At 56.8% G+C, this 22804-nt stretch overlaps 2 protein-coding genes across 4 annotated transcripts; one reads left to right on the top strand and one right to left on the bottom strand.

The window, feature by feature from the left end:
* Positions 1–1265: 1265 nt before the first annotated feature.
* STAT6 (signal transducer and activator of transcription 6) lies at positions 1266–15092 on the top strand. Of its 2 annotated transcripts, none has more exons than XM_047065138.1 (22): positions 1266–1488; positions 4173–4309; positions 4712–4850; positions 5171–5254; positions 5692–5830; positions 5949–6001; positions 6209–6357; positions 6916–7047; positions 7174–7362; positions 7674–7761; positions 7899–8021; positions 8590–8682; positions 9055–9261; positions 10499–10593; positions 10689–10825; positions 11154–11300; positions 11518–11581; positions 11687–11797; positions 11993–12076; positions 13362–13427; positions 13519–13647; positions 13738–15092. In XM_047065138.1, exons 2-22 carry the CDS (start codon positions 4194–4196, stop codon positions 13925–13927), a joined length of 2535 nt encoding a protein of 844 aa, XP_046921094.1. In that variant the 5' UTR covers positions 1266–1488; positions 4173–4193; the 3' UTR covers positions 13928–15092. The 2 variants fall into 2 exon arrangements, with proteins under 2 accessions (XP_046921094.1, XP_046921093.1); XM_047065137.1 differs by having other exon boundaries at positions 4170–4309.
* Positions 14947–21007, bottom strand: NAB2 (NGFI-A binding protein 2). Of its 2 annotated transcripts, XM_047065139.1 has the most exons (7): positions 20780–21006; positions 18462–19335; positions 17913–18046; positions 17535–17586; positions 17308–17440; positions 16911–17102; positions 14947–15911 (listed from the first exon to the last, which is right to left on the bottom strand). In XM_047065139.1, the coding sequence occupies exons 1-7, from the start codon at positions 20860–20862 to the stop codon at positions 15802–15804; spliced, it is 1578 nt and encodes a 525-aa protein (XP_046921095.1). In that variant the 5' UTR covers positions 20863–21006; the 3' UTR covers positions 14947–15801. The 2 variants fall into 2 exon arrangements, with proteins under 2 accessions (XP_046921095.1, XP_046921096.1); XM_047065140.1 differs by lacking the exon at positions 16911–17102 and having other exon boundaries at positions 20780–21007.
* Between the last annotated feature and the right edge of the window lie 1797 nt (positions 21008–22804).

Below are 22804 nucleotides of genomic sequence, written 5' to 3'. Positions count from 1 at the left end.
TGGCTGGGACCTCCATGTACATGTGCACTCTTGCACACACATGACCATCCACATGGGACAGGACAGGGAGGAGCTGGGCTCTGAGAATCAGTTTAAGCACCAGGGGGCAGCATAGGCCTAGCTTTGGCCCCTCAGCCCAGCCCTGTCTAGGGGAAGAGGAAGGGAGTTGAAACCTCCCATCTCCCACCATCCCCCAGAGACCACCCTTTCTATACACCTTGTCTCTCAGGTTTGGGGGCATGGAGACCTCTCTGGGTCCCTTGGCCTCCTTCAGTTCCTCCTCCAGCAAAAGCTGCAAAAAACAGCCACCAGTTGTGACGATGACTCAGAAGCTGAGCCAGCGTTGTGTATGTGCGTGTCTTATTGTGACTTGCTTGTTGCTCTGAGGGCTAACGTGTCTGTGAGCCTGCCCGCACATGTGTAAGCATGTGTGTGTGTGTGCGCGCGCGTGTGTGTGTGTGTGTGTGTGTGCGCGCGCGCGCGGTCTTATGGCCAAGGAAATTGTACATGTATGTGTTTGTTTCTGGGTGTGTCTCAGTGTTTACCACAGAAACAGGAACTTTGCCAAGGCTGCACGGCAGATTCCTATTCAAACTTGTCCCTTGGGAATCTGCAGGCAGCAACTCTAGCTTGTGTCGTTTCCCACAAGGGTCTGAAGTGTAGTGCCCTGTGAGGAGGGGGCTGAGATGATTTTCAGTGCATGAGACTCCTCTGGAGTCTTCCAGAATTCTGAGCTCTGGGGTCCCCTCCCCCACTCCCTCCCATCAGTAATCACGCGACCTCTAAGGCGCACCCCGCCAAGAAGGGAGGAGGACTTAGGAGTTCCAGACAGCACCCTGGCTGCTTTTCAGGGTCCTCCACTGGAGGGAGCGCAGAGCCCAGAGGGATTTGCTTTTCCAGAGGCCCTGGGGTGCCCAGTCCCTCCTGAGCCCAAACCGCGGGCCCCTTCACAAGTTTGGGTATGGGAGAGGCAGTTTAGGGCCGCAGGTTGCTGCTTGGTATTATTATTAGGTGACTTTCTGGAGAAGAGTTGATCGCTTTTGAGGGGGTAGAATAAGTGGGGATCAGGCTCCCCTCCAGTCTGGCTCTAAGGCTCTGAGTCCCAGTCCTGGCTCCCTGGACCCCGTGCTCCCCCACCCGGCACAGGAGGCACACACGCTGCTCACCCCACTTTCTTCCTCTTCCTCCTCCAGCCCACTTTCTCTTCTCTGTGTCGTCAGAGCTCCAGGGAGGGACCTGGTTAGACGGAGAAGCCGGAAACAGCGGGCTGGGGCAGCCACTGCTTACACTGAGGAGGAAGGACGGGAGAGGTTGTGTGTGTGTGTGTGTGTGTGTGTGTGTGTGTGTGTGTGCTCTTTTTGGTGGTGGTGGTGGTGGATGTGGGGGGGTGCCAGCAGAGCCAGCCCTGAACTCGCTGGACAGAGCTACAGACCCATGGGGCCTGGCAGTGCCCGCTGAGAGGGAGAAGACCGCAGAGGGGTTGCCAAGGTGAGGGGATGCCTCGGAGGAGGGGGAGGGGGGAACTCTGATTTGGAGTGTGTGTGTGGGGGGGTGGATTAGCGGGGGTCCTCTCGGGACCCTCCCCTGGGCGGGGTGTATGTCCCTGAGAAATTGTTTCAGTTGGTTTTGGTTGGTGGTCCCGGGTTTGGGCAGGTTTAAATTCTCACAGAAATCTGGTATGGGTAAGGCCCAGAACTCCCACCTTCCCGCGCGGGTCACTTTTTCCACACCCCCGCCCCCGCACCTCCAGGGGCAAGTAAAGGCACGGAAAGGAGGGCAAGGAGGTGCCCCTCTGCCCTGGGGGGAGGAGAGGTAGCTGCCCCTCCCTAGAGGGTTGATGCCAGAGGGAGGTGGGTCCTTGACAAGCCCCTATCCTGTCCCCCCCCCAAAGGTTGCTGCTGTTCAAGGGTGTGGCTGGGGGTGAGCGAGCCCCAGATGTAGACCTCATGGTGCCCCAGAGGAGGGGGAATTTCCCCCCTCAAAAGTGCTCCACGCTTGGCTGCTGTAGACGCCGAGATTTCCCGGTGGCGGCGCGGAGTTAACCCTCCTCGTGCTGAACTGGCTCCACCTCCCCGCCCCCACCGCCACAAACACATATTGGGCAACTCAGAGAAGCTCTTTTGACTTTTGATCCTGTGGTCCCACGGTCAGAGGGCTGGAGAATGTAGGGATAGAGGTGATCGGGTTTAGGCCACGAAGCAGGCTGCCGAGTATCGTGGACGTCCGGGCTCGCCTTCCCGGTTGGGAAGTGTTGGGGAACACTGGCCCCGCCCCCTCGCGCCGTGGCTCCTCCTCCCGACGAGTCTTCAGGGGGATTAAAGCTTCAAGTGCCTGAAGTCAGGGCAGGCACACCTAATCTGCTTTTTTGTAGGGTGGGGTAGGGGAAAGTGTGGCCTGCCTAATGCCTGGGGATGGAGTAGGGGAGGAGATTTAAGGTCAGGGCCTTGCTGGGAGGCTGGTCACTCAACGAGGGTTTGTAGAGCAAAGCGGAAGGGGGGTAGGGGGGAGGGGAGTGGGGGGTGGGGGGGCTGCCTTCTGCTTAAAGATTACCTCAGTCCCCAGTTGGGGTTAAAGGTGTGAGCACCATGAGAAACAGGAGAGGAAGAGAGAAGAGAGGAATGGAGCCCTCCCTTGAATTTGAAACACAGACCTAAAGGTGCTTCACTCCAGGGTGGGAGGTGGTAGAGAAAGGCCTATTGGAAGACCCTGAGTGAGGGAGGATACTGCCTTTGAGAGAAAAAAGCTAGAGAGGATAGAAGCTGGGGAGCACAGGGTATGGGGAACAAGAGGGCTTTGGAGCTAGAGTCTCTAGAAAAACGGCCCCTCTGTTCTCTATCCCTTTAGCGGTCTTGGGAGAGAGGAGAGGCTAAAAGCCCACCAGGAGAGCTTGGGGCTACTGGGTTGGGGGAGCCTCGGGGAGTTTCCATGCTCATCTTCTCTCATCTCTAGGAGAGGGGCATTATGGGAAACATGTGCTGAGAGACCCTTGGGAAAACACCAGTTGAACCTCCCCACCCTGCAGCCCACCCAGAAATGGGGATGCACCTCTCCCCCCTAGTTCTCCCATCTCCTCCTTCCCTCTCTCCATCTTTTCTCCTCTGCCCTTTGACTCCAGCCCAGCCTCTAGCTTCCTCTCCCCAACTTCTAGGCTCTTCACTCCAGGCTTATTAACCCCACTTTTTCTCCAATCTCTCCCACCTTCTTCCCAAGTTCCCTCTACTTTCCCCTTTCCTCCATCTCCACTTCTTCAGCTCTCCTCCCACAGCCCCTCCTCCTTGGATGATGGGATCTGGATCTGGAAGGGGCCCTCACAGCTCGATGTCGGTTACCCCTTGGATTCAAATCCTGATTTCTGAACTCACTTGCTCAGTGGCCTTGGCAAGTTAGAGAGCCTCTTTTAGACTCAGCTGCTTCATCTATGAAAGGGTGTAATCACTTATTTTAAAAATTATTGCAAAACTGTAATGGGATTATGAGCTTTGTGTACTGTCTCATACACAGTAACTGCTTAATAAATGGTAACTGTTATTGGTCTTCCATTCTCTTCTTCATCCATCCTGGTAGTTTTCAGATTATCTCATGGATGCCTGGGATTTTGAAACCTTTGGGTTTCTTCAGGAACACCTTTGGAGTCAGGAGGCTGGGAGAGGAAAGTGGAAGCAGTGGAGTTCCAGGCCAACCGCACCTGCTTTCAAGAGTGAAACTCCAATTTTATACCTTTTATTTATATAATTGCGATTCCGCAGATTTAAAACCAAAATTGTCTACTACTTTAAACAATGTTGGAAAGTTCTGCACTTATCCAAGCCTCCTATTTTATGAGATGAGAAGGTCAAGGCTCACAGTGGGGAGGTTCCTTGCCTACAGAACCAGAGCAAGCTCAGAGCTGCAACCTGAGTCCTCTGCCTTCTCTCAGAGAGCTTTCTCTGTCCTCTCCACCTCCCCTGTCCTCCTCTGCCCGCCCCTTCGCCCCTTTGTCTACCACTGAAGGGATGACCTTGTTTCAGACTTTGACCAAAGATGTCCCTGGTTTGAGGTGGTCTGGCTGTGAGTGGTAGTGGCGATGGTCTCTGGGAGGGCTGTCTGCAGGAGGTTGCTGGCTGCCCCCAGAACTTAGGCATAGGCCAGCTTTCTTGGGCACCTCTCAGAGTGGCCTTGTTCCTATCCAGCAGGCACCCTCCAAACCCCAGATCATGTCTCTGTGGGGTCTGGTCTCCAAGATGCCTCCGGAAAAACTGCAACGGCTCTATGTTGACTTTCCCCAACACCTGCGGCATCTCCTGGGTGACTGGCTAGAGAACCAGCCCTGGTGAGTCCTAGCTGCCCTATGCTGGTCCTCCCAGGTCCTCCCCCCCCCCCATTAGATTTTCTCTGTCCCATTTTGGGACTTGAGACCCGTTATTCCACGTATGGTGGCCTAGATTTAGCGGACAGTCTGTGCCACACCAACCAGATTATGCACGCTGACACAAGGAGTCCTCTGCCCCTTGAGGGGGCTGAGCTATAGAGGAAGGTGGTCAGGGCTGGAGCAAGGACACTTCCCACAGCAACCGGAAAATTGGGGAACAAAGGGCACAAGGATGAAACTGCAGAGGGCCTGGATGGAGAATAGAACTGGGAAGGAGCTGCTGAGCTGTGTGCTGAGGGGTGGAAGGTCAGTAGAGCGAAAGAGGCCCTGACCTGACGCCTCCTCATCCTGATCTTCCCACAGGGAGTTCCTGGTCGGCTCAGACACCTTCTGCTGCAACATGGCTAGCGCTCTACTTTCGGCCACTGTCCAGCGCCTTCAGGCCTCAGCCGGAAAGCAGGGGGAGGGGAGCGCCATCCTGCAACACATCAGCACCCTGGAGGTGGGGGCAGGAGGAAAGGGGACAAGGCTGGGGTGGGGCTGGAGTGGAGCTGGGATGAGCATTGAACACTGGAAGAAATTGGACTCTGGAAGCAAATTGGTGTTCCTGTAGTTAGTTGTTAGCTAGTATGCAAATTAGGTTTTAAAAGCATGCAAATGCATGAAAACTTCTGGAGTCTGCAGTTGTGCTGCCTTTTCAGTGTGTGTGTGCGCGCGCGCGCACACGTGCGCGCGGATGGAGGCGGGTGGCGTGGATTGGAGGGGGAGAACAACATGGGTAAGAGCCAGGCTAACCTAGTCCACCACTCTTCGTTTCTATAGAGCATATATCAAAGGGACCCCCTGAAGCTGGTGGCCACTTTTAAACAAATACTTCAAGGGGAGAAAAAAGCTGTTATGGAACAGGTATTGTCAATACCCCCTCCTCCCACCCCAACTCAACTCCCTGGGACTTCAGCCTGAGCCATGAGAAACCAGAAGGAATTTGAACTTGAGGAAAAGCTCAACGTTTTAGGCCCCGGATGACCAAAGGAGGTTCCTGGGGTCAGAGTGCACCCCAAGCCAAGCTCAGGGAAGCTTTAAAATGAGGGACTGAGGGTAGTGAGGTCCAGGGAGGAGAGAGCAAGGGGTGAGAAGCTGATTCTGCCAAGAGAGAGGGCTTATTCCCGGGAGATTCCAAAAGGTCAGGGAGACCCATCAAAAGAGAAAGGGAGCTAGACAAGAGAAGTAGTTTGTCTCCTTTTTGCAGAGCATAGCAGCAGGCACCTCTTTAGGGAGCCAAGGCCTAGTGTAGAGGGATGGACAGAGTGTCTCACCTCTTGGCGTCTGTCCTGCCTGTGCAGTTCCGCCACCTGCCAATGCCCTTCCACTGGAAGCAGGAGGAGCTGAAGTTTAACACAGCCCTGCAAAGGCTACAGCACCGGGTGGGGGAAACTCGCCTTCTCCGAGAAGCTCTGCAGCCCAGTGCCGAGGCTGGCCAAGGTAAGAGGTTGGCCTGGCACCTTAAGAGTGTTCTGGGAAGTGTGTAGAGTGATCCCCTCTTGGACCTCACCCTTGACTCAAATCTGTCTGTAACCCTGATTTCTGCCCTCACCCTCAGTGTCTCTGCGCAACTTGATAGATGCTCCTGCCAGTGGAACTGGGCAAAGCGAGGTCAGTGACGGACTGGGAGGTGGAGTTTGAGCTCAAAGTGCAGTTCTTGAGGGATCTCAGTTCTGTGAAGGGATGGAGATTAGGCCTCAGAGAGTCACACATGGTGGTGGGGTAGGGGAATGCCCGAGAGGTGAGAAACAGAGCCCTTCCCTCAGGGGCTGGGTGAGGAGACAGGGTGTCCCTGGCTCAGGCCTCCCCTGCCCGCAGGCCCTGGCCACGTTGCTGCAGGAGACTGTCGGGGAGCTGGAGGCCACCCAGGCCCTGGTGCTGAAGAGAATCCAGATTTGGAAGCGGCAGCAGCAGCTGGCAGGGAATGGTGCACCCTTTGAGGAGAGCCTGGCACCACTACAGGAGAGGTTGGGGCAGGGCTGATGGGATAGGAGGGCGGGCTGGGGGTGGGTGTCTGCTGTCCCTGCTGGAGGACCCACAGGTAGGAGAGAAAAACCAGGCAAGCAGGTCCTGGCATGGGCCGAGACTCAGAGAAGCCAGTTCCAGCAGAACTGTTCACACTGTTGTCAGGCGGCATCCTAAACAAGTATGCCCAGCGATGCTTTTCTCTTCAAGCCCTTCCCCAGAGGACTGGGAAGCCTTTTCCTATTAGGTCTATTGGGCGGAGGCACCTTTCAGTTTGTGCAAAAGTACCGTACATGCTGGCAGCTGACCTGGGTACCAGAGTCCTGGGGAAGAGGCAGCTGGGTTTCCACAGGGGTCCAGGTACAGAGAAAGAACCTCCAACCCAGAGTCAAGGCAGGTCCCACAGCCCTTTCAGCCCTGGGGCCTTGTAGCAAGACCCACTGCCCATCCCACCCCTCCACACACACTATCCTGCTTTCTTTCTGGGTTTAGGGCTAGAGGGGTTAGGCTGGAGCAGGCAGCCTGAATCCTGTGCCCCCTGACCACTGTCCCGGCCCCAGGTGCGAGAGCCTGGTGGACATTTATTCCCAGCTGCAGCAGGAGGTGGGGGCGGCTAGTGGGGAGCTTGAGCCCAAGGCCCGGGCAGTGCTGATTAGCCGGCTGGATGAAGTCCTGCGAACCCTCGTCACCAGGTATGCCTCCGTAACCCCCCAGCCTGGCCTAGAGCAGACCCCCAGGGAAGGGAGAGGGTTGGAGCTGTGGGAAGGGTACCAGGAGGGACCCAGCCACTAACTTCCCTGTGTCTTCACTCCTCCCAGCTCTTTCCTGGTAGAGAAGCAGCCCCCCCAGGTTCTGAAGACTCAGACCAAGTTCCAGGCTGGGGTTCGATTCCTGCTGGGCCTACGGTTCCTGGGGGCCCCGGCCAAGCCTCCACTGGTCAGGGCTGACATGGTGACTGAGAAGCAAGCAAGGGAGCTGAGCATGCCCCAGGGCCCCGGGGCTGGAGCGTAAGCTGGGGCTGGAGAAGGCCTGTTGGGGTGGTGGAGGCCAGAGGAGCCTGGGGAACTGGTACCGCAAAGAACCAGGTGATGAGGAAGGGGGACCGTGGGGTGTGTGGACCCTGAATGGTCAAGGCAGAGGAAGGCGAGGGACCTAACAGGGCTGGAATGGGATGAGGAATCATGATTTGGCCAAGATGGGAACCCTCCTTAAGAACCCGAGCAGGGAGATGCAGATTTTGGGCCAGTAGTCCACGCCATTCACCCATGGACTGGCCCAGCTGGAATGCACCCACTCACTCTCTGACCTCCCCTGGCAGAGAAAGCACTGGGGAGATCATCAACAACACCGTGGCCCTGGAGAACAGCATTCCTGGGAACTGCTGCTCTGCCCTGTTCAAGAACCTGGTGAGGGCTTTAGGGAGCAGTGGCGGAGAGGGGGGCAGGGGTCCTCAGACTCAGGGACTGTCCTCAGAGAGGATGTCGGGAATCCAGGAGAAGCCGTCTCTGTCCTCACCCCTGCTCTCCTTCACCCCACCCTGCAGCTTCTGAAGAAAATCAAGCGCTGTGAGCGGAAGGGCACTGAGTCTGTCACCGAGGAGAAGTGTGCCGTGCTCTTCTCCACCAGCTTCACACTTGGCCCCAACAAACTCCCCATCCAGCTCCAGGTGAACTGAACCTCAGGCTGCCCAAGCTGGGGCCCCAGGTCCCCTCCATGCCACACGCTGGGGCCCTGAATCCTCACCCCTCACGATAGCTCCATACTTTGTGTGTCCGGTATTCGGGTGCACCGGGGCAAGGGTGAGTGGGAGGAGCAAGCCAGGGAATCGTGGTGTGACAGCGACTAGCATTTATTACACATTTTTTGTAGACCAGGGCACTATTTTAAGTCACACACACACAGTTTTCACAATAACGTTATGAGCTAAGTACTATTATTAGCCCCATTTTACAGATGAATCCATTGAGACACAGAGAGAGATTCAGTAATTTGCCCAGGTCACACAGCTACTAAGTGTTGGAGCTGGCATTGGAGACCTGGAGGTCTGCTTCCATAGCACTGACTTGTAACCACTTCTCTACAGTGAGGCCCTAATCGAGCTTCAGAAAGCATTTGGTAAATCACCGGGAACTTTTAACTATGTTGTGTGAATCCAGTAGCTTCCCTGCACTCTCAGAGCTCCCCGAGGAAGCCCCTTGCTCCAGTAAGAAGATCCCCCTTCTCACCCCTGCCAGGCTCTGTCTCTGCCCCTGGTGGTCATTGTCCACGGCAACCAAGACAACAATGCGAAAGCCACCATCCTGTGGGATAATGCCTTCTCTGAGATGGTGAGGAAAGACCTGGAATGGTGGTGGAGGGGAAGAACAGAGGCACGGTAGGCTCTAACATGGCGGGAAGGGCCAGAGTCAGACATGTTCCAACGGGAGTGGCCTTCACTCCCTCTCGCGGACTTTTTCTGCCTCCTTCATACTCTCTAACCTCATGGTTTTGTACTTCTGACCTCTTTTCATGCGAGTCTTAACAGCTATCATGTTGTAGTACCCCAAACTACTCTTGGAAAAGCACCATCTTTGTGAGCAAGCTGAGGGGGACAATGGCTGGGAAGGGCAGTCTTGGGGAGGTGGGAGGGATGAAGGCCCCTCCTGAGGATGAACGAGGATGATAGCCTAAAGTGCCCTATCCTTCCCACTTCACACCAGGACCGTGTGCCCTTTGTGGTGGCTGAGCGGGTGCCCTGGGAGAAGATGTGTGAAACTCTGAACCTCAAGTTCATGGCTGAAGTGGGGACCAATCGGGGGCTACTCCCAGAGCACTTCCTCTTCCTAGCCCAGAAGATCTTCAATGACAACAGCCTCAGCATGGAGGCCTTCCAGCATCGTTCTGTGTCCTGGTCACAGTTCAACAAGGTCATTCCCCTGCTCTTCGGACCTCACACCCCTAAGCTATTCATCCCTGAGGCACTCAGGACCTCCCCAACCTCTGTCCAGAGACTGACCACTGGGGTCTTCGCAATGCCCCCTTATGCCCATCAAGGAAGCCTCTGTCACAGCCCAAACTGGAAAACCCTCAGCCCGGGGGGTAAGCCCAGAGGATGCGTTCTCTGGCATGCCTCGTGTTTTGGTCTGGGGGCCCTCCATCCTCCCTCTTTCCCAGTGATTTGCATGACTCATCTAGATTGTGTGTAAACACAGCTCTGATTCAAAATGACTTTGACCCATTGGGAAAATAGTTCCTATTGCAAAAACCAGGATGAAATCCCACAGGGACATGCTCAGTAATACCAGCTACCATGTATTGACACCTGACTATATGCCAGGCACTATGTTTAGCACTTTATGTATGTTATCTCACTTACTCCTCCCAACATCCCTTTGAGGTAGGTACTATTATTATCCCCATTTTACAGACAAGGAGCCTGATGCTCAGAGGGGTTAAGTAGTTTGTCCAACGCCTCACAGCAGGTGAGTGGCATGGCTGGGATGGAACCCCATATTTCTTGCTCTTAGTTAGCTACTACTATATTTTACCACCTCCAGATGAGGTGGCTCAGGACTGGATCTGCTATAAGAACGGGGGAAAAGATCTGGGTGTCTTTCTTGATGACCAGCTGGGTAAATGCAGTTATGTACTGCTCTCTTAGCAAAAAAGAAAGAGAAGTCTACATGACCAGAGAATGTGTTAGCAAAGGGAACAGGACACTCACACCTGGCAAAGACACCTTCTCTGGACTCAGCTTCCACCAGGCCTAATTAAGGACAGGTGGAGCACAGTGGTTATGATGGACCCTGGCCCAGACTTCCTGGGCTACATCCCAGCTCTGCCTCTCACCAGCTGCATAGACCTGAGCAAGTTATTTGACCTTTCTGGGCTTTCATTTCTTCATCTGTAAGTGGGGTACTTATAGGACATACTTCCATAGGGTTGTAAAGATCAGATAAATTAATTTGTGGAAAGGGCTTGGAATACTGCCTGGCACATGGCAAATGTGAGGATTGGCTATTGTCATCGATGAGATCTCAGGTCCAGTTTGGTTCTTCAGCCCTGTGACTCTGCTGTGTGGGCACTCATGGCCCAGTGTCTATCCTAACCAGGCTCTAACTCCGGCCCTCCTGTGTTCACATTAGCTCCCCCCCTGTTCCCCAGGAGATCCTGCTGGGTCGTGGCTTCACCTTTTGGCAGTGGTTCGATGGTGTCCTGGACCTCACCAAACGCTGTCTCCGGAGCTACTGGTCTGATCGGTGAGTCTCTGCCCCAGTGACCTGAGTAGCTGTACCTCTAGCTTCTTCTCCACAGCCAGTGCCTCTACCCCCATCCTCTCCTTCATCCTGGCCAGGCTGATCATTGGCTTCATCAGCAAACAGTACGTCACTAGTCTTCTTCTCAACGAGCCTGATGGAACATTCCTCCTTCGCTTCAGCGACTCAGAGATTGGGGGCATCACCATTGCCCATGTCATCCGGGGCCAGGATGGTGAGGTCACCCCAAGCCAGTCCTCTGTCTCCGTACCTGTGCCCTTTGGGGTTTCTTCTGGAACGGAAATGTCTTGGCCTTCCTTGGTGCCAACCCTGGTCTTCAGGAAGTTCTTCTTTAGATCCAACTTCTCTCCTCCCTTCTGCAGTCTGCCTTCTCACTTTGAGGTCTGTGAGAATGGAGACTGGTGGGTTCTCTCTCCCTCAGGGCCCCCACCCTCATTCTTCTCCCCCTTGCCTTGGTAGATTAAGAATGAGTCCTCTGGTGGAGCTGGGTAGGGGAAAGAGTGTCTGGACAGAGAGGACTCAGGGTCTCATTCCTATTGTAGGCTCCCCACAGATAGAGAACATCCAGCCATTCTCTGCCAAAGACCTATCCATTCGTTCACTGGGGGACCGAATCCGGGACCTTGCTCAGCTCAAAAACCTCTACCCCAAGAAACCCAAGGATGAAGCTTTCCGGAGCCACTACAAGCGTGAGCTGAAGCTGGCAGTTCTGAATCCTTCCTTTGCCCATCTTTTCCGTACTCCCATTGCCCCTCTCCATGCACACTGTATGTCATCTCTGACTTACCTCTCCGTTTTTGAAGCCCCATTTCTCCTACTTGCCCATCAACTATGCCCACCTTTTCCACATCCCTTTCTCTCCAATCCTGGGGCACTCCATGGTTCTCCTTTTCTTCCCCACAACAGCTGAACAGATGGGTAAGGATGGCAGGGGATACGTCCCAGCTACCATCAAGATGACTGTGGAAAGGTAAGTGTGGGGCTGTGGATGATAGCGGGGGCCCGGTACTACTTGCAGGAACAAGTGGTGGCATCAACTCTTGGTCAGTCACACATACTTCCTTCCCTCCTCTAGGGACCAGCCACTTCCTACCCTGGAGCCCCAAATGCCTACCATGGTGCCCACTTATGATCTTGGAATGGCCCCTGATTCCTCCATGAATATGCAGCTCAGCCCAGATATGGTGTAAGGAGCTTGAGGGACAGGAACGGGAGTGGTCTGTGCAGACAGGCGTTCAGCATGGGCGGCTGGGAAAGCTGGCATTGGGGGCCGAAGTAGGGAATTTTCCTTTCCCATGAAAGGGATTCCCTATCTTGAGGGAGGGGCTAGGAGTGTCCGGGAGAAGGGCTGGCATCAGAAGGGTCTGCTTTCTTTCCCCAGGTCCCACGTGTACCCACCACACTCTCACTCCATCCCCTCATACCAAGCCCTCTCCCGGGAAGACGTGTTGCCAGCCTTCCAGGAGTAAGTGGAAGAACCTCTTGGGGTTGGGGCGAGTATATCCACCTGCAAGGGTGATGGGTATTTGCATTTGTTAGGAGAGGCTCCTCTGTGAGAAAGGGCAGCAAAAATCTAACACTCTGTCTCTTCTGTCCACTCCATTGAGGTATTAGCAGTTAAGATCCAGACTTAGCTAGGTTTGAATTCCAGCTCCACCATTTACTGACTTTGGGCAAGTTGCCTAGGTCTGGTGCCTCATCTCTAAAATAGGGAATACTGATAATAATACTAACGCTAATACTAATACTACCTTCCTCATAGGATTATTTTGAAGGTTGAGTTAGTAATACCTGTAAAGCTCATAGCAAGGGCTATGTTTAGTATTAATATTACCTCTCTTGTCCTTGAAACCCACTGTCATTTATCTGCTGTCTTGATTTTTAGTTATTCATCTGTTGATAAAGTGGCCTAGACATTTTTGCTCCCCAAGTAACACTCTTATTATAATAATTGCAGGTGATTATTAACTTTTTAAAAAATTTTTTAACGTTTTTTATTTTCTTTTTTTTTTTTTTTTTTAATTTTTTTTTCAACGTTTATTTATTTTTGGGACAGAGAGAGACAGAGCATGAACGGGGGAGGGGCAGAGAGAGAGGGAGACACAGAATCGGAAACAGGCTCCAGGCTCTGAGCCATCAGCCCAGAGCCCGACGCGGGGCTCGAACTCCCGGACCGCGAGATCGTGACCTGGCTGAAGTCGGACGCTTAACCGACTGCGCCACCCAGGCGCCCCTTTTATTTTCTTTTTGAGAGAGACAGAGTGCGAGCTGGGGAGGGGCAGAGAGAGGGAGACACAGAATCCGAAGCAGGCTCCAGGCTCTGAGCTGTCAGCACAGAGCCTGATGCGGGGCTCGAATCCATGAACCGTGAAATCATGACCTGAGCTGAAGTCGGCCACTTAACCGACTGAGGCACCCAGGCGCCCCTGGTGCTTATTAACTCTTAGTCAAGGCAAGACATCTCCCCTCCTGGGAGTTGAGGTAGGGTGGAGACTGGGGGGTGTTAGAACCACCAGAGTCCAAAGAAACATTAGACATTAGCTAATTCAGTCCTTTCTCCTCCCCCCCACCCCAATACCCAACACATACACATTTTACAGAAGGGAAGACTGAGCTCACGGCTTACCTAAGACTATGCAGTCAGGAAAAGGGGCTGGAAATTGTTTCCTCATTCAGTGATCTTGACTTTGCAACACCATGTCCTTGCCTAGCCTTCCTTTCTCTGACTCTGCCCTCCTTCCTGTTTCTAGACCTCACCTACAGATGCCCCCCAACCTGAGCCAGATTAACCTGTCCTTTGACCAACCTCACCCACAGTAAGTGGCAGCACTCCCTCCTGATCCCGTACTCTCCATTCATTTCCAGCCTTACCCACCCCCATCTTATTTACTTTTCTGGTCTTGGCAGGGGCCTGCTCCCATGCCCGTCTCAGGAGCATGCCGTGTCCACCCCTGAGCCCCTGCTCTGCTCAGATGTGACCATGGCAGAAGAGAGCTGCCTGAGCCAGCCAATACGAGGGTTCCCTCAGGGCACCTGGTGAGTGGCAACCTGGGGGTGTTGGCTGGGTGGAGGTTAGAGGAGTGGGTGCCATACCTACCCTACTGTTTCTGTGCTTCCTCCTTGCAGGGTCGGTGAAGACATGTTCCCACCCTTGCTGCCTCCTACCGAACAGGACCTCACCAAGCTTCTCCTGGAGGGGCAAGGGGAATCAGGGGGAGGGTCCATGGGAACCCAGCCCCTCCTGCAGCCCTCTCACTATGGGCAGTCTGGGATCTCACTGTCCCACCTGGACCTACGGGCCAATCCTAGTTGGTGATCCCACCTGGAAGGGGAACCCAGAGAGACAGCTCTTCTACCCCCACGGACCTGCTCTGGACACCTGCCCATGCTCCTGCCAAGTTGCAGATGGGAAGGGTGTCCTCCTATCCCCACCTACTCCCTGGTCAGGAGGAAAAGACTGCCAGGAAAATGCACAGTGGGTGGAGCCTATCCACTCCTTCCCTCCTACCACACACCCCTGTCCTCCCCCTTCCAGTACTGGAAGGGAAATTCAGGTTCCAAAGTGAGACACGCCCCAACACGCCTGCATACGCAGAACACACACACACAGCTCTCCCTGGAAGATGGGGCCGAGTAGGAAGGAGGCCGGTCAAGAGCACAGGTTAGGGCACGGATGACTTCTCTGCCCACCTCGAGCCAGGGCCCAGGACACCCGTGTAGAAATACGCAGACACGTGCACACCTTTGTACTAGAGTCTGGGGACTGAGGGATGGGCTTGGGTCCCAGCTCTGGGCAGGTGGAGAAGCAGTTCAGGAGATCCTAGCGGGGAGAAGGTGGGGGAATCTGTACACCTGGGTTACAGATGTGGGTTATGCTCAGATTAAAAAACAAATTTCAAACAGTCCCAAATTCCTCAGATGGAGGCTTTTGGCTACGTGTAGGAGATTGTGCACAAGAGGGCTGCGTTTCACATACAGCTGTGTGAAAGCGTGCGTACCTGAGACACGTTAATCCACGGATGTCACACACATTAGTTGTTGTGTCCACAAAGAACATGTATCTATCTGACCTTGCCTGTGTCACGACACAAGTTTGGAAGTTTGAGACACTGCACAAAAGACACCAGCAGATGTGCTGGCTTCTCTGATACATGCTAATCTGAATGTACTCAGCTTTAGTATGTCTGTGGCCCCAGTGGGTCTATGTGGCTGTGACATCTGTATGTGGCTCTAGCTTTGGTGGTTCAACATGGCCAATCCTGCCCAGAGGCAGGGGGTGAGTCTGGGACCCAGGCGTGTGGTCCTCTGAGTGTATTAGGGGGCCCTACCTGCTGCTTCTTTTCTATTTCCCCATCCACTGCCAGCCTCCCTTCACTCCCCCATTCCCATGCCACCCTTCTTCCCTCTTAGGGGCCATCGATCCTAAGCCATAAAATAAATTTTATTCCAAAATAACAAAATAAATAATCTACTGTACACGATCTGAAAAGAAAGACGCTCTAACTGCTCAGACAGGTGCTGCTGCGGTCCAGCCCCCAGTTGAGGGAGACCCTGAGTCCAACCCAGGCCTCCTGAGGGGGCCGGTGAAGGGGACCCCACATCCACCCTCCCCCCCAACCCCCATGAGGGCAGGAAGGAAAAAGTTGCTGAGGACTTGGGGGAAAGATGGGGATGGGTGGGCAAACTGCAGCACTTGTTAAATTAAAGAAACAAACTAGAAGCACAAAAATGGGGGAGGAGAGGGGAGAAGGAGCAGGTCCAGTGTTCCCAGGCCCCCAGTTCTGGGGGGAAGCATTGTGATTTTTAGATGTTGGACCTTCCCAGGGAATTCCCCCTTTCCCCCATGTCCAAACTGAATCCAACTGTTCATACCACTGGTTCAAGCTACAGAGAATGGGAGTGTGTTGTGTAAGGGAGGGGAGAACCCCAAATGCCCTGGAGGCAGAGTCCTTGCCCCCTTGCTCTAGGCAAGGGTGAAGGGGCACCACGCACCCTCCTTGTGTCCTCTTGCCAGGCCCCTGCTCGTTATTGCTTGAAGCCCCATAGTTCAATGTCCATGGAGCAGGTGGGGAGGCAGGAGAAGGGCAGCGGAAGGATCCAGGGTCGTGACTAGATGCCAGGGATGGAGAACATAGGAGTCTGTATGAGCCAGAAGTCTGAGTCCCAGGTCTGAGGACACCAGTGTGCCCCTCACTGCCGGCTGGCCTCAGCCTCCACTTTTACACTATTCCTGCGACCTTCCACCAGAGCGGGATGAGGTCCTGGGGCAGGGCATCGGTCCAGCAGCCCTTCCTCGAACTCTGCCGGGAGAAGAGGTAGGTTAGGAGGCTGTGGGGTGAACGATGCAGAGAGGTGGCTGGACGGGAGACAGGAGTAGAGAAGACTGCAGAGGAGCTAGATTTGTTGAATTACTGCCTCCTGCCCGCCACACGTTTACAGGTGTGGGGGGGGGGTCCACACCCAAGTGTGTGTGCCCCCCTCCCCTTTCTGGCCTTGTGTAGCTCGCTCTCTGTATGTGTCTCTCTCCTTCTCTGTCTCTCCCGCCTCCGTTCTGCTGGAATTTCTGGTTCTGTCAGGAGCTGTGGGGGTGGCTTGGCTCTGACCTCTCCCCCTCCCCTCCCCCCCCCCCCCCAGGCTCCGCTGCCCCCACTCCTCCCTGGCCCCTTCCCAGGCCCCACCTACCCTCCCATGCCCCTCAAGTTTCTTAGAAGCCAAATCAAGGGGAACACAGGAAGCCAGCCTCCCAGCTCCTCCCCCAAGAAGAGCCCCCCTTCAAGTCCCCGCCCCCACTTCCCACCCACGCACAGTTTAAAAATACCAAGCCAGGGTTGGTGGCTTTGTCTGCTGCATCACTCTCAGCCCAGCCGCTTGGCCCTCTGGCGGACTCCTCCCTTCCCCCAGCCACACACAAAGCATCCCCCTTTGGGCTCCTCTGCTTCCAAGCTGGGCAACCCCACCCTGACTCCTAGCCTGCTGTACCCTCCCACCTAGGTGGCAGTTCTATCTCTGCTTCCCTTCTTGGTTCCTGTTCCCCTAGTCCCCCACTCTCTGTCCCTTTGTTCACCCCAGCTCCCCCTTCACAGATCTCCATTAGGGTCAGACCCTCCCCCGTGGGAACAGCCCTGCCAGATCCTCCCTTCCTCAACCCAAGGCCTGGTTGGCTAGAGCCCAACCATCCTACTGCCGGCCCCCTCTGGCGACTACATCCCTCTTCCTCCCACCTGGCCCCAGGACACCAGGATTGCTGGGTGGGGCCTGGGTGGTAGGGGTGCTTGGGGACAGCACTGCTGCTGCCTCACCTGCGAGAGGCGGCTTCGCAGGCACACAGGGGCTGAGGCGGCCCACGCGGTCGTGGGAGACGAGGCGGGCTAGCCGCAGCCCCTCATCCATCAGTGTCTGCTGCAGGATGTGGCGGCTCCACAGCCCATGGGCTGGCAATGCCAGAGGCAGGTCAGCAGGGGGCGGCGTCAGCCTTGGGCATGACCCCACAGCTGTGGGCATGGGCATGGATCAGGTAAGGGACTACAGTCAACGGAACCCCCACCCTCAACCGCAGAGCAGACCCATAGGCCCAGGCCCCTTTGCCCCCATCCAGCCAGGCCTCCCAACCCTGTTCCAGGCAGTTGCCTCCTGGCTCCTTCCTCCCACCTACTCCACCCCCACAGCGAGGAGAAAAGTGTTCTGATGCACACTCACCCTGCAAGTGTCCATCCAGACTCTCCCCAGACAGGCTGGCGCTGTCTTCCTCCAGGCTGGGGCGGTATGGGGGTGCATAGGACTCAGGGCCTGGGGGAGGCTGCTGGAGTTCAGAATGACTTTGCTCTCCAACCTGCGGATGCCCCAAATGGGGAAATGAGGACCTAGCAAGAGAGGGGGCTGGGGGAGACTGCACTAACCCCCTACATCCACCCTGGAAAACCTACCTCCTGTTTTAACTTCTTCAGCGGAGGACCTCCTAATTCTTCAGGGTGAAGCCTGCAAAGACAAGAGAACTAAGGAGGGAGGGACACACGATGGGAAAACACAGAATCTGGTGAGAAGCATGCATTACTTTAAGACTCTAGAAAGACGCTGGCTGAGCAAGAGTCTCCAGCTCAGGTACTACTGTTGGCGGGGGATCAGAGAGGACCTGAGATGGATAGGAGGAGGAACCAGACTGCAGACAAGCGGACTTGGCGCAAAGCAGGACATGCGGGTGGACAGGAAGCAGGCCTACATGTACCTGAACTGGAGGTTAGGCCATGACCCAGCTCCTTGGCAGGATTCTAATTTAGAAAGAACCTGGGAGAAGGGAGTCTCACCTGGAGCCCTTCAAGGAAGACAGGTAGGTGCTCTCTCGGGCCACTTGGCGAGACAGAGAGAAGAGCTCCACCCTCCGCAGTAAGAGTGTGTTGTCCCTCATGCAAAACTGGGCAGCAGCCTCATTGATGGTCAGCTGTGGAGGGGGCCACCAAAGCGGTCAGAATCCTAACTCCTCACTGCCTTGCCCAGACCTCCTCACACCCCTACACCATCAGACAAATGAAGCCCATCCATTAGATGCCTGCTTAGGATTTGACACTATGCAGCTTTCTGAAGGAGGAAGACCACAGCTTCCTGGGAATGCCTGGAGCCTCCTCCACCTGTGGGGTCCTGAGCAGTGTAGAGCAGGACACCTGGGCTCCTGCCTATATCTCTGCTTCCCCCTCAAATGGGGAGGAAAGCATTGCAGCGGCTGGGATTGGGGTGTATGGGGCCTGGGGTCTTGGTCAAGGGGCAATGAAACAGACCTGGGGAGTATGAAGATTCTCCAAAGTCAGTAGGTTGAGGCCTGGGAGCCAAGTGCAACGCTAGGAGAATGGGGTCCTCACCTCATGTAGGCTGAGCTGCTTGCCCTCCCGCCGCTTGGAGTCAAAGCGGCCATAAATGATGCTGTATTTGCGGATCTCCTCCTCCTTCTGGCTGTCATTATCGTCCATCTCAAAAATGTGCCCCACGCTCCGTGCCAGCTTCTTGTTCAGCTTCAGCAGGGACGTTACCTCCCCAGCATCTCCCCTTGGGAAGCTCCGGAAGATCCTCTCCACGCTCTCCACCACCATGCGTACCATCTCTGGCTCCAGTCGATCCGGACCACCCCCAGCTCCAGCTGTGGCCAGCCCCCCAGCCCCAGTCCCCTCAGGGACTCCTCCCGCTGCAGGTGGGGAGAAGGGGGGTGATCCTGCCTCCTCTTCTCCTCCCGCCCCAACGTCAGACTCTGGAGTGCTCCGTCCTGGCCAGATCCGGGGGTCCCCTGCCCCAGGTCCCCCAGGCAGTGGTGACAGCTTCTCTCCAAGTTCAAGGGGGCTCTTGGGGCTAAAACTGCGGGTACTGCCTGCCTTTTCCCCTGGGCTGCTGTGCCCATTGCTCATGCTCCCTTTCCGGGTGCCTGCAGTCTCGGAGATCTTGAAAAGTGGAATACTGGAGACAGGCACAGCAGGCACAGGCTGGCTGAAGAGCCCTGGATTGGTGGCCCATTCTCTCAGTGCCTTCTGCAGGCGCCGGACATGGAGGGGCTTGGTGGCCATGCCCACAAGTGCCATGATCTCCAGGAACTCCTCCTCACCGGCCTCACACAGTTGCTGCACGTCGTCCCCTCCCTGCTGGATGAAGGTCTCATAGTAGGAAAGGAGATTGGCGCGCTGTAGGACCCGGTACAGCTGCAGCTCCCCCAGTGTCCGAGGCAGTGCCATGGCTCGGGCACCGGGCCTGGGAAGGAGGAGCACAGTAGAGAGAAAGGAAGGCAGTCAGTACAAGTCCCCCTGCTGGGTACCAGCCCACACTCGCAATTGTCCTCTCTTTCCTGCCTGCTTCTCTTCCTCTCCTCTGAAGGCACCCTCTGCCCAGTACCCAAGCCTGCGCACAGACTATGAGAATCAGGCATTACCCAGAGGCATAAACATGCCAGTGCCATCCCAGCCTGGCCACAAGTACCAAAAGCCAGCCCAGTATCTGCTGAAGTCAAAGGCTCTTCACCACCATTCTCAGCTTTTACTTTTCTGGACTGGGGCAAGGAGACCTTGAGCACTGAAGCCAGCCAGCACACCCCTACCATGGCTGGACCTCCTCACCCAGGACAGTCTTCACCCTCCACCCTACACACCCAGCAGTCTCAGCATTATTCAAGGTGACTTTCCACACTGAGGTGAATGTAAGACCCCCTGTCCTGCCCACAGTGGACACTTGGGACCACTGCTAGCCAGTTTCACTCCCTGGTGGCATCCTATCCAGGTGGCTGAGAGGGAGGGGTGTGGTCCTTTCCCACTCAGCAAGCCAGGTGGACCTCTGCTCTGCTCAGCTCCCCCCAGCTGTTCCCAAGGGCCTCCCCTCTCCTCGAGGACCTCCCCTCTCTTCCTGACTGTCCAGTGCCCCTTAGTTGGCTCCTCTCCCGGCAGTGACCTTCCCCACCTGCTGAGTAGGTAGGCCAGTCCCTCCAGCTCAAGCAGAAGGAGGAAGGAGTGCCTCAATTGTTCTGCTCTGGGGCCCGTTCCACCCACACACACTCCCACTGTAGCAGCGTCAGTGGGCGAAAACCGCCCCAGGGGCTCCCGCCTACCCTCCTCTCCCTCATTTTCCACCCACACCTCTAAGTGGAGCGGAGGCGCGGCTCAAGGCCCCTTGAGGGAGGGGCTGCACACCGAAACTCCCCTCCGCCGCGTGCTGCAAATAAAGCTACAGAAAGGAGAGGGACGCCTAAGGCTTGTCCTGCTTTTCCACAGCCGTGCTGATGCGCTTCCTTGGCTTGAAGGCGCCGGCTTCTCCCGGACCCTGGGGCCCGCGTACTCCTTACCAACGTTAGATAGAACCAGGGCAGCGGCCCTCCCCAGCCCTGTTACCAGCCAGAGTCCAGGGCTTCCCCTGGCTCTTGGGGGGACCCCATATTCTTTGCAGGGGGCTCACATGCCGGGTCACGCCGGCAGAGTAAACGGGGGATAGAGAATTAGGTCCTACTCTTTCATATCCAGCTTCATCCGCTCCCTACCTGCTCCCAGGGCCCCCTAATTCGAAGACGCACCCCCTTTTCCATCAGTCTCCACCCCCCACCCCCGTCCCGCTTCCCCTCGTTCTCTCCTCGACCTCCGCCCTCCGGACCCCTTTCCCGAGTCCAGCTCCACCCATCTCCACTCCCCGCCGCTTCCCTCTGCCCACTAACTTGGGTCTGGGCTGCGGGGTCCGGCGGGCGCAGTCTCCTCCGCCCGGCGGCTGCTCGGCTGTGGGGGAGGGCGCTCTGTGCATGGACGGCCAGAGGCCACAGGGGCTGCCCCTCTCGGTGCCCAGCCCTCGGCGCCTGGCGGGCGCTGCCGTGTCCGCCGCTGTCCGGGCTCCGTCCCTCCCTCCACGTCTCCTCTCTCCAAGCCTCCGCGCCTCTGTCTGTGCCTCTGCCCCCCCCTCCCCGGCTGCGCTTGCCGCCTCTCCGCGCCGCCGCCCCCGCAGGACGCACGGGGAGCGAGGCCCGGCGCAGCGCTGGCTGCCGGGCGGGCGGAGGGCGTGGGCAGCGCCGGGGGCGGGGGCCGGGGGCGGGGGGCGGGCGCCCGGGCCTCCGGGCCGGCGGTGGAGACGCCGCGGCTGAGCGACGGAGAGGCGGAGACTGGGGGGGAGGGGGCGTGGAGCAGGCGGCGGGGGCGGGGACTCGGGAGCGGCGGCGCCGAGCCGGGGACTGAGGTGACCGAGGCCGAGCTGTGGAGGGCGGGCTTGGGGACCCAGCGGGCGGGGCGAGGTCGCTCCGTGCCGCCCACGCCGGATGCACAGCCGGCCCTCTCCGCGCCCACGTACCCACGTGAGCGCCCAGCCGGCGACATTCCTACTCCCCCCACCACCCGCTCCTACCCCACAGAGCGGAGAGCCGAGTTTCACAACCACGCACGGGTACACAAAAACACGGAGAAGCGCACGAACGTGCACACGCGCCCCAACAACTACGCGGACGCCCGCTGCCCACACTCCGGCCTCGCGGTGCTGTACGTGTGACTGCTTGGAGTGAGCCGGGAAAAGTTGGCGGAGTCTCGGGGTGCGCGGCTCCTCTGGGGCGTGCATTCCCCTGTCCTAGAGTGTGCACTTAGGGCAGGTCTGTGAGCGTGGGGCTCTGCAGGAATTCCTTGGATATCCCAGCGCTCTTACCCTGCTGCAAAAGGAGTAATCTGAAGGGTCATTTATCGGAAACCCAAGCCTCCGTTCCTGCCTCGAGTCTCTGCCGAAGTTTGGGGTACAGGAATGGGCGGGTTATGCTAGATACTACCGCGAAGATCAGTCGCGTCGGGTTGTCAGAGCATAGGTCAAGCAGGGATGGGAGGGGTACCCATCCTTCCTCTACTGGTCGCACTCTATTTGCTGAGGATGGGGGATCTGCTGGGTATTCTGTGTGGCCAAAGCTGGGATAGGAAGAATATCGCTTCTGCGGACGTTCGAGAGAGCCTAATGGAAGATGGGCAGAAGGCCGGGAGCGTCCGACGTGGCTCCCTACGGAGGAGTAGGAGGGAGGAGCTCCTTCAAGGAGCCTAGCCCCCCTCCGCAACCCAGCCCCCCCCCCGTTTGTTTCTCCTAGCCCCATCTGGTTCCCATTACACTCCCGCCCACGGCTGGGAGGGCTGGAGTTGGGGCGGGGTGGGGGGGGGCAGGCAGGGGCTCTGAAGGCCCGGTCCAGCAGCTCCAGACCCTGACAAAATGAAGGCTGGGTAGAAGGGAAGCGAGCGGACCGGGAGGAAGGTTCTCCCCGAAGTCTGAAACCTCAGTCCCGCCCCGCCATTCCGCACTTCTGAGTGGCTCGGGGCCTGGCAGGGCGGGGGCGGCGGGGGCGGGGGCTGGTTCTACATTCCGGCTCTGTGAGGGGACCTTTCCATCTCCGGTGGGGACAGGAGAGGGGGAGGGCATCACTGGGTGGGATTTCGGTAGCTAACATTCTCCTCTCCTTCCCTTGAAGCCCTGAACACAGTGAGGGGGCTCATAGGAACGAGCAGAAATCCCCTTCCCAATCCCCAGTCCTGCAACTGGGGGGCGCGGCTAGACGGGCTCCCTCGGGGTACTCTCCCCGACCCCCTCTGAAATGTGTGGGCGCCCCCTCCCCCACTCTCCTCTGGTTATTTTGGAGCCTGGGCTGCCAGCCGCTGGCCCCGGGTTTCCACGTGCCTCCTCCCTCCCCCTGCCCACGCTCCCCGTGACGCACATCCTCCGCCCACACAGC

The sequence above is a fragment of the Lynx rufus genome, unplaced genomic scaffold (assembly GCF_022079265.1).
Source record: "Lynx rufus isolate CCGP_SWC_20201006 ecotype Redwood Valley unplaced genomic scaffold, mLynRuf1.p SCAF_7, whole genome shotgun sequence".
Lineage (NCBI taxonomy): Eukaryota > Metazoa > Chordata > Mammalia > Carnivora > Felidae > Lynx > Lynx rufus.
The sequence above is the reverse complement of the archived record's forward strand: the minus strand, read 5'-3'. Positions and strand labels throughout refer to the sequence as shown.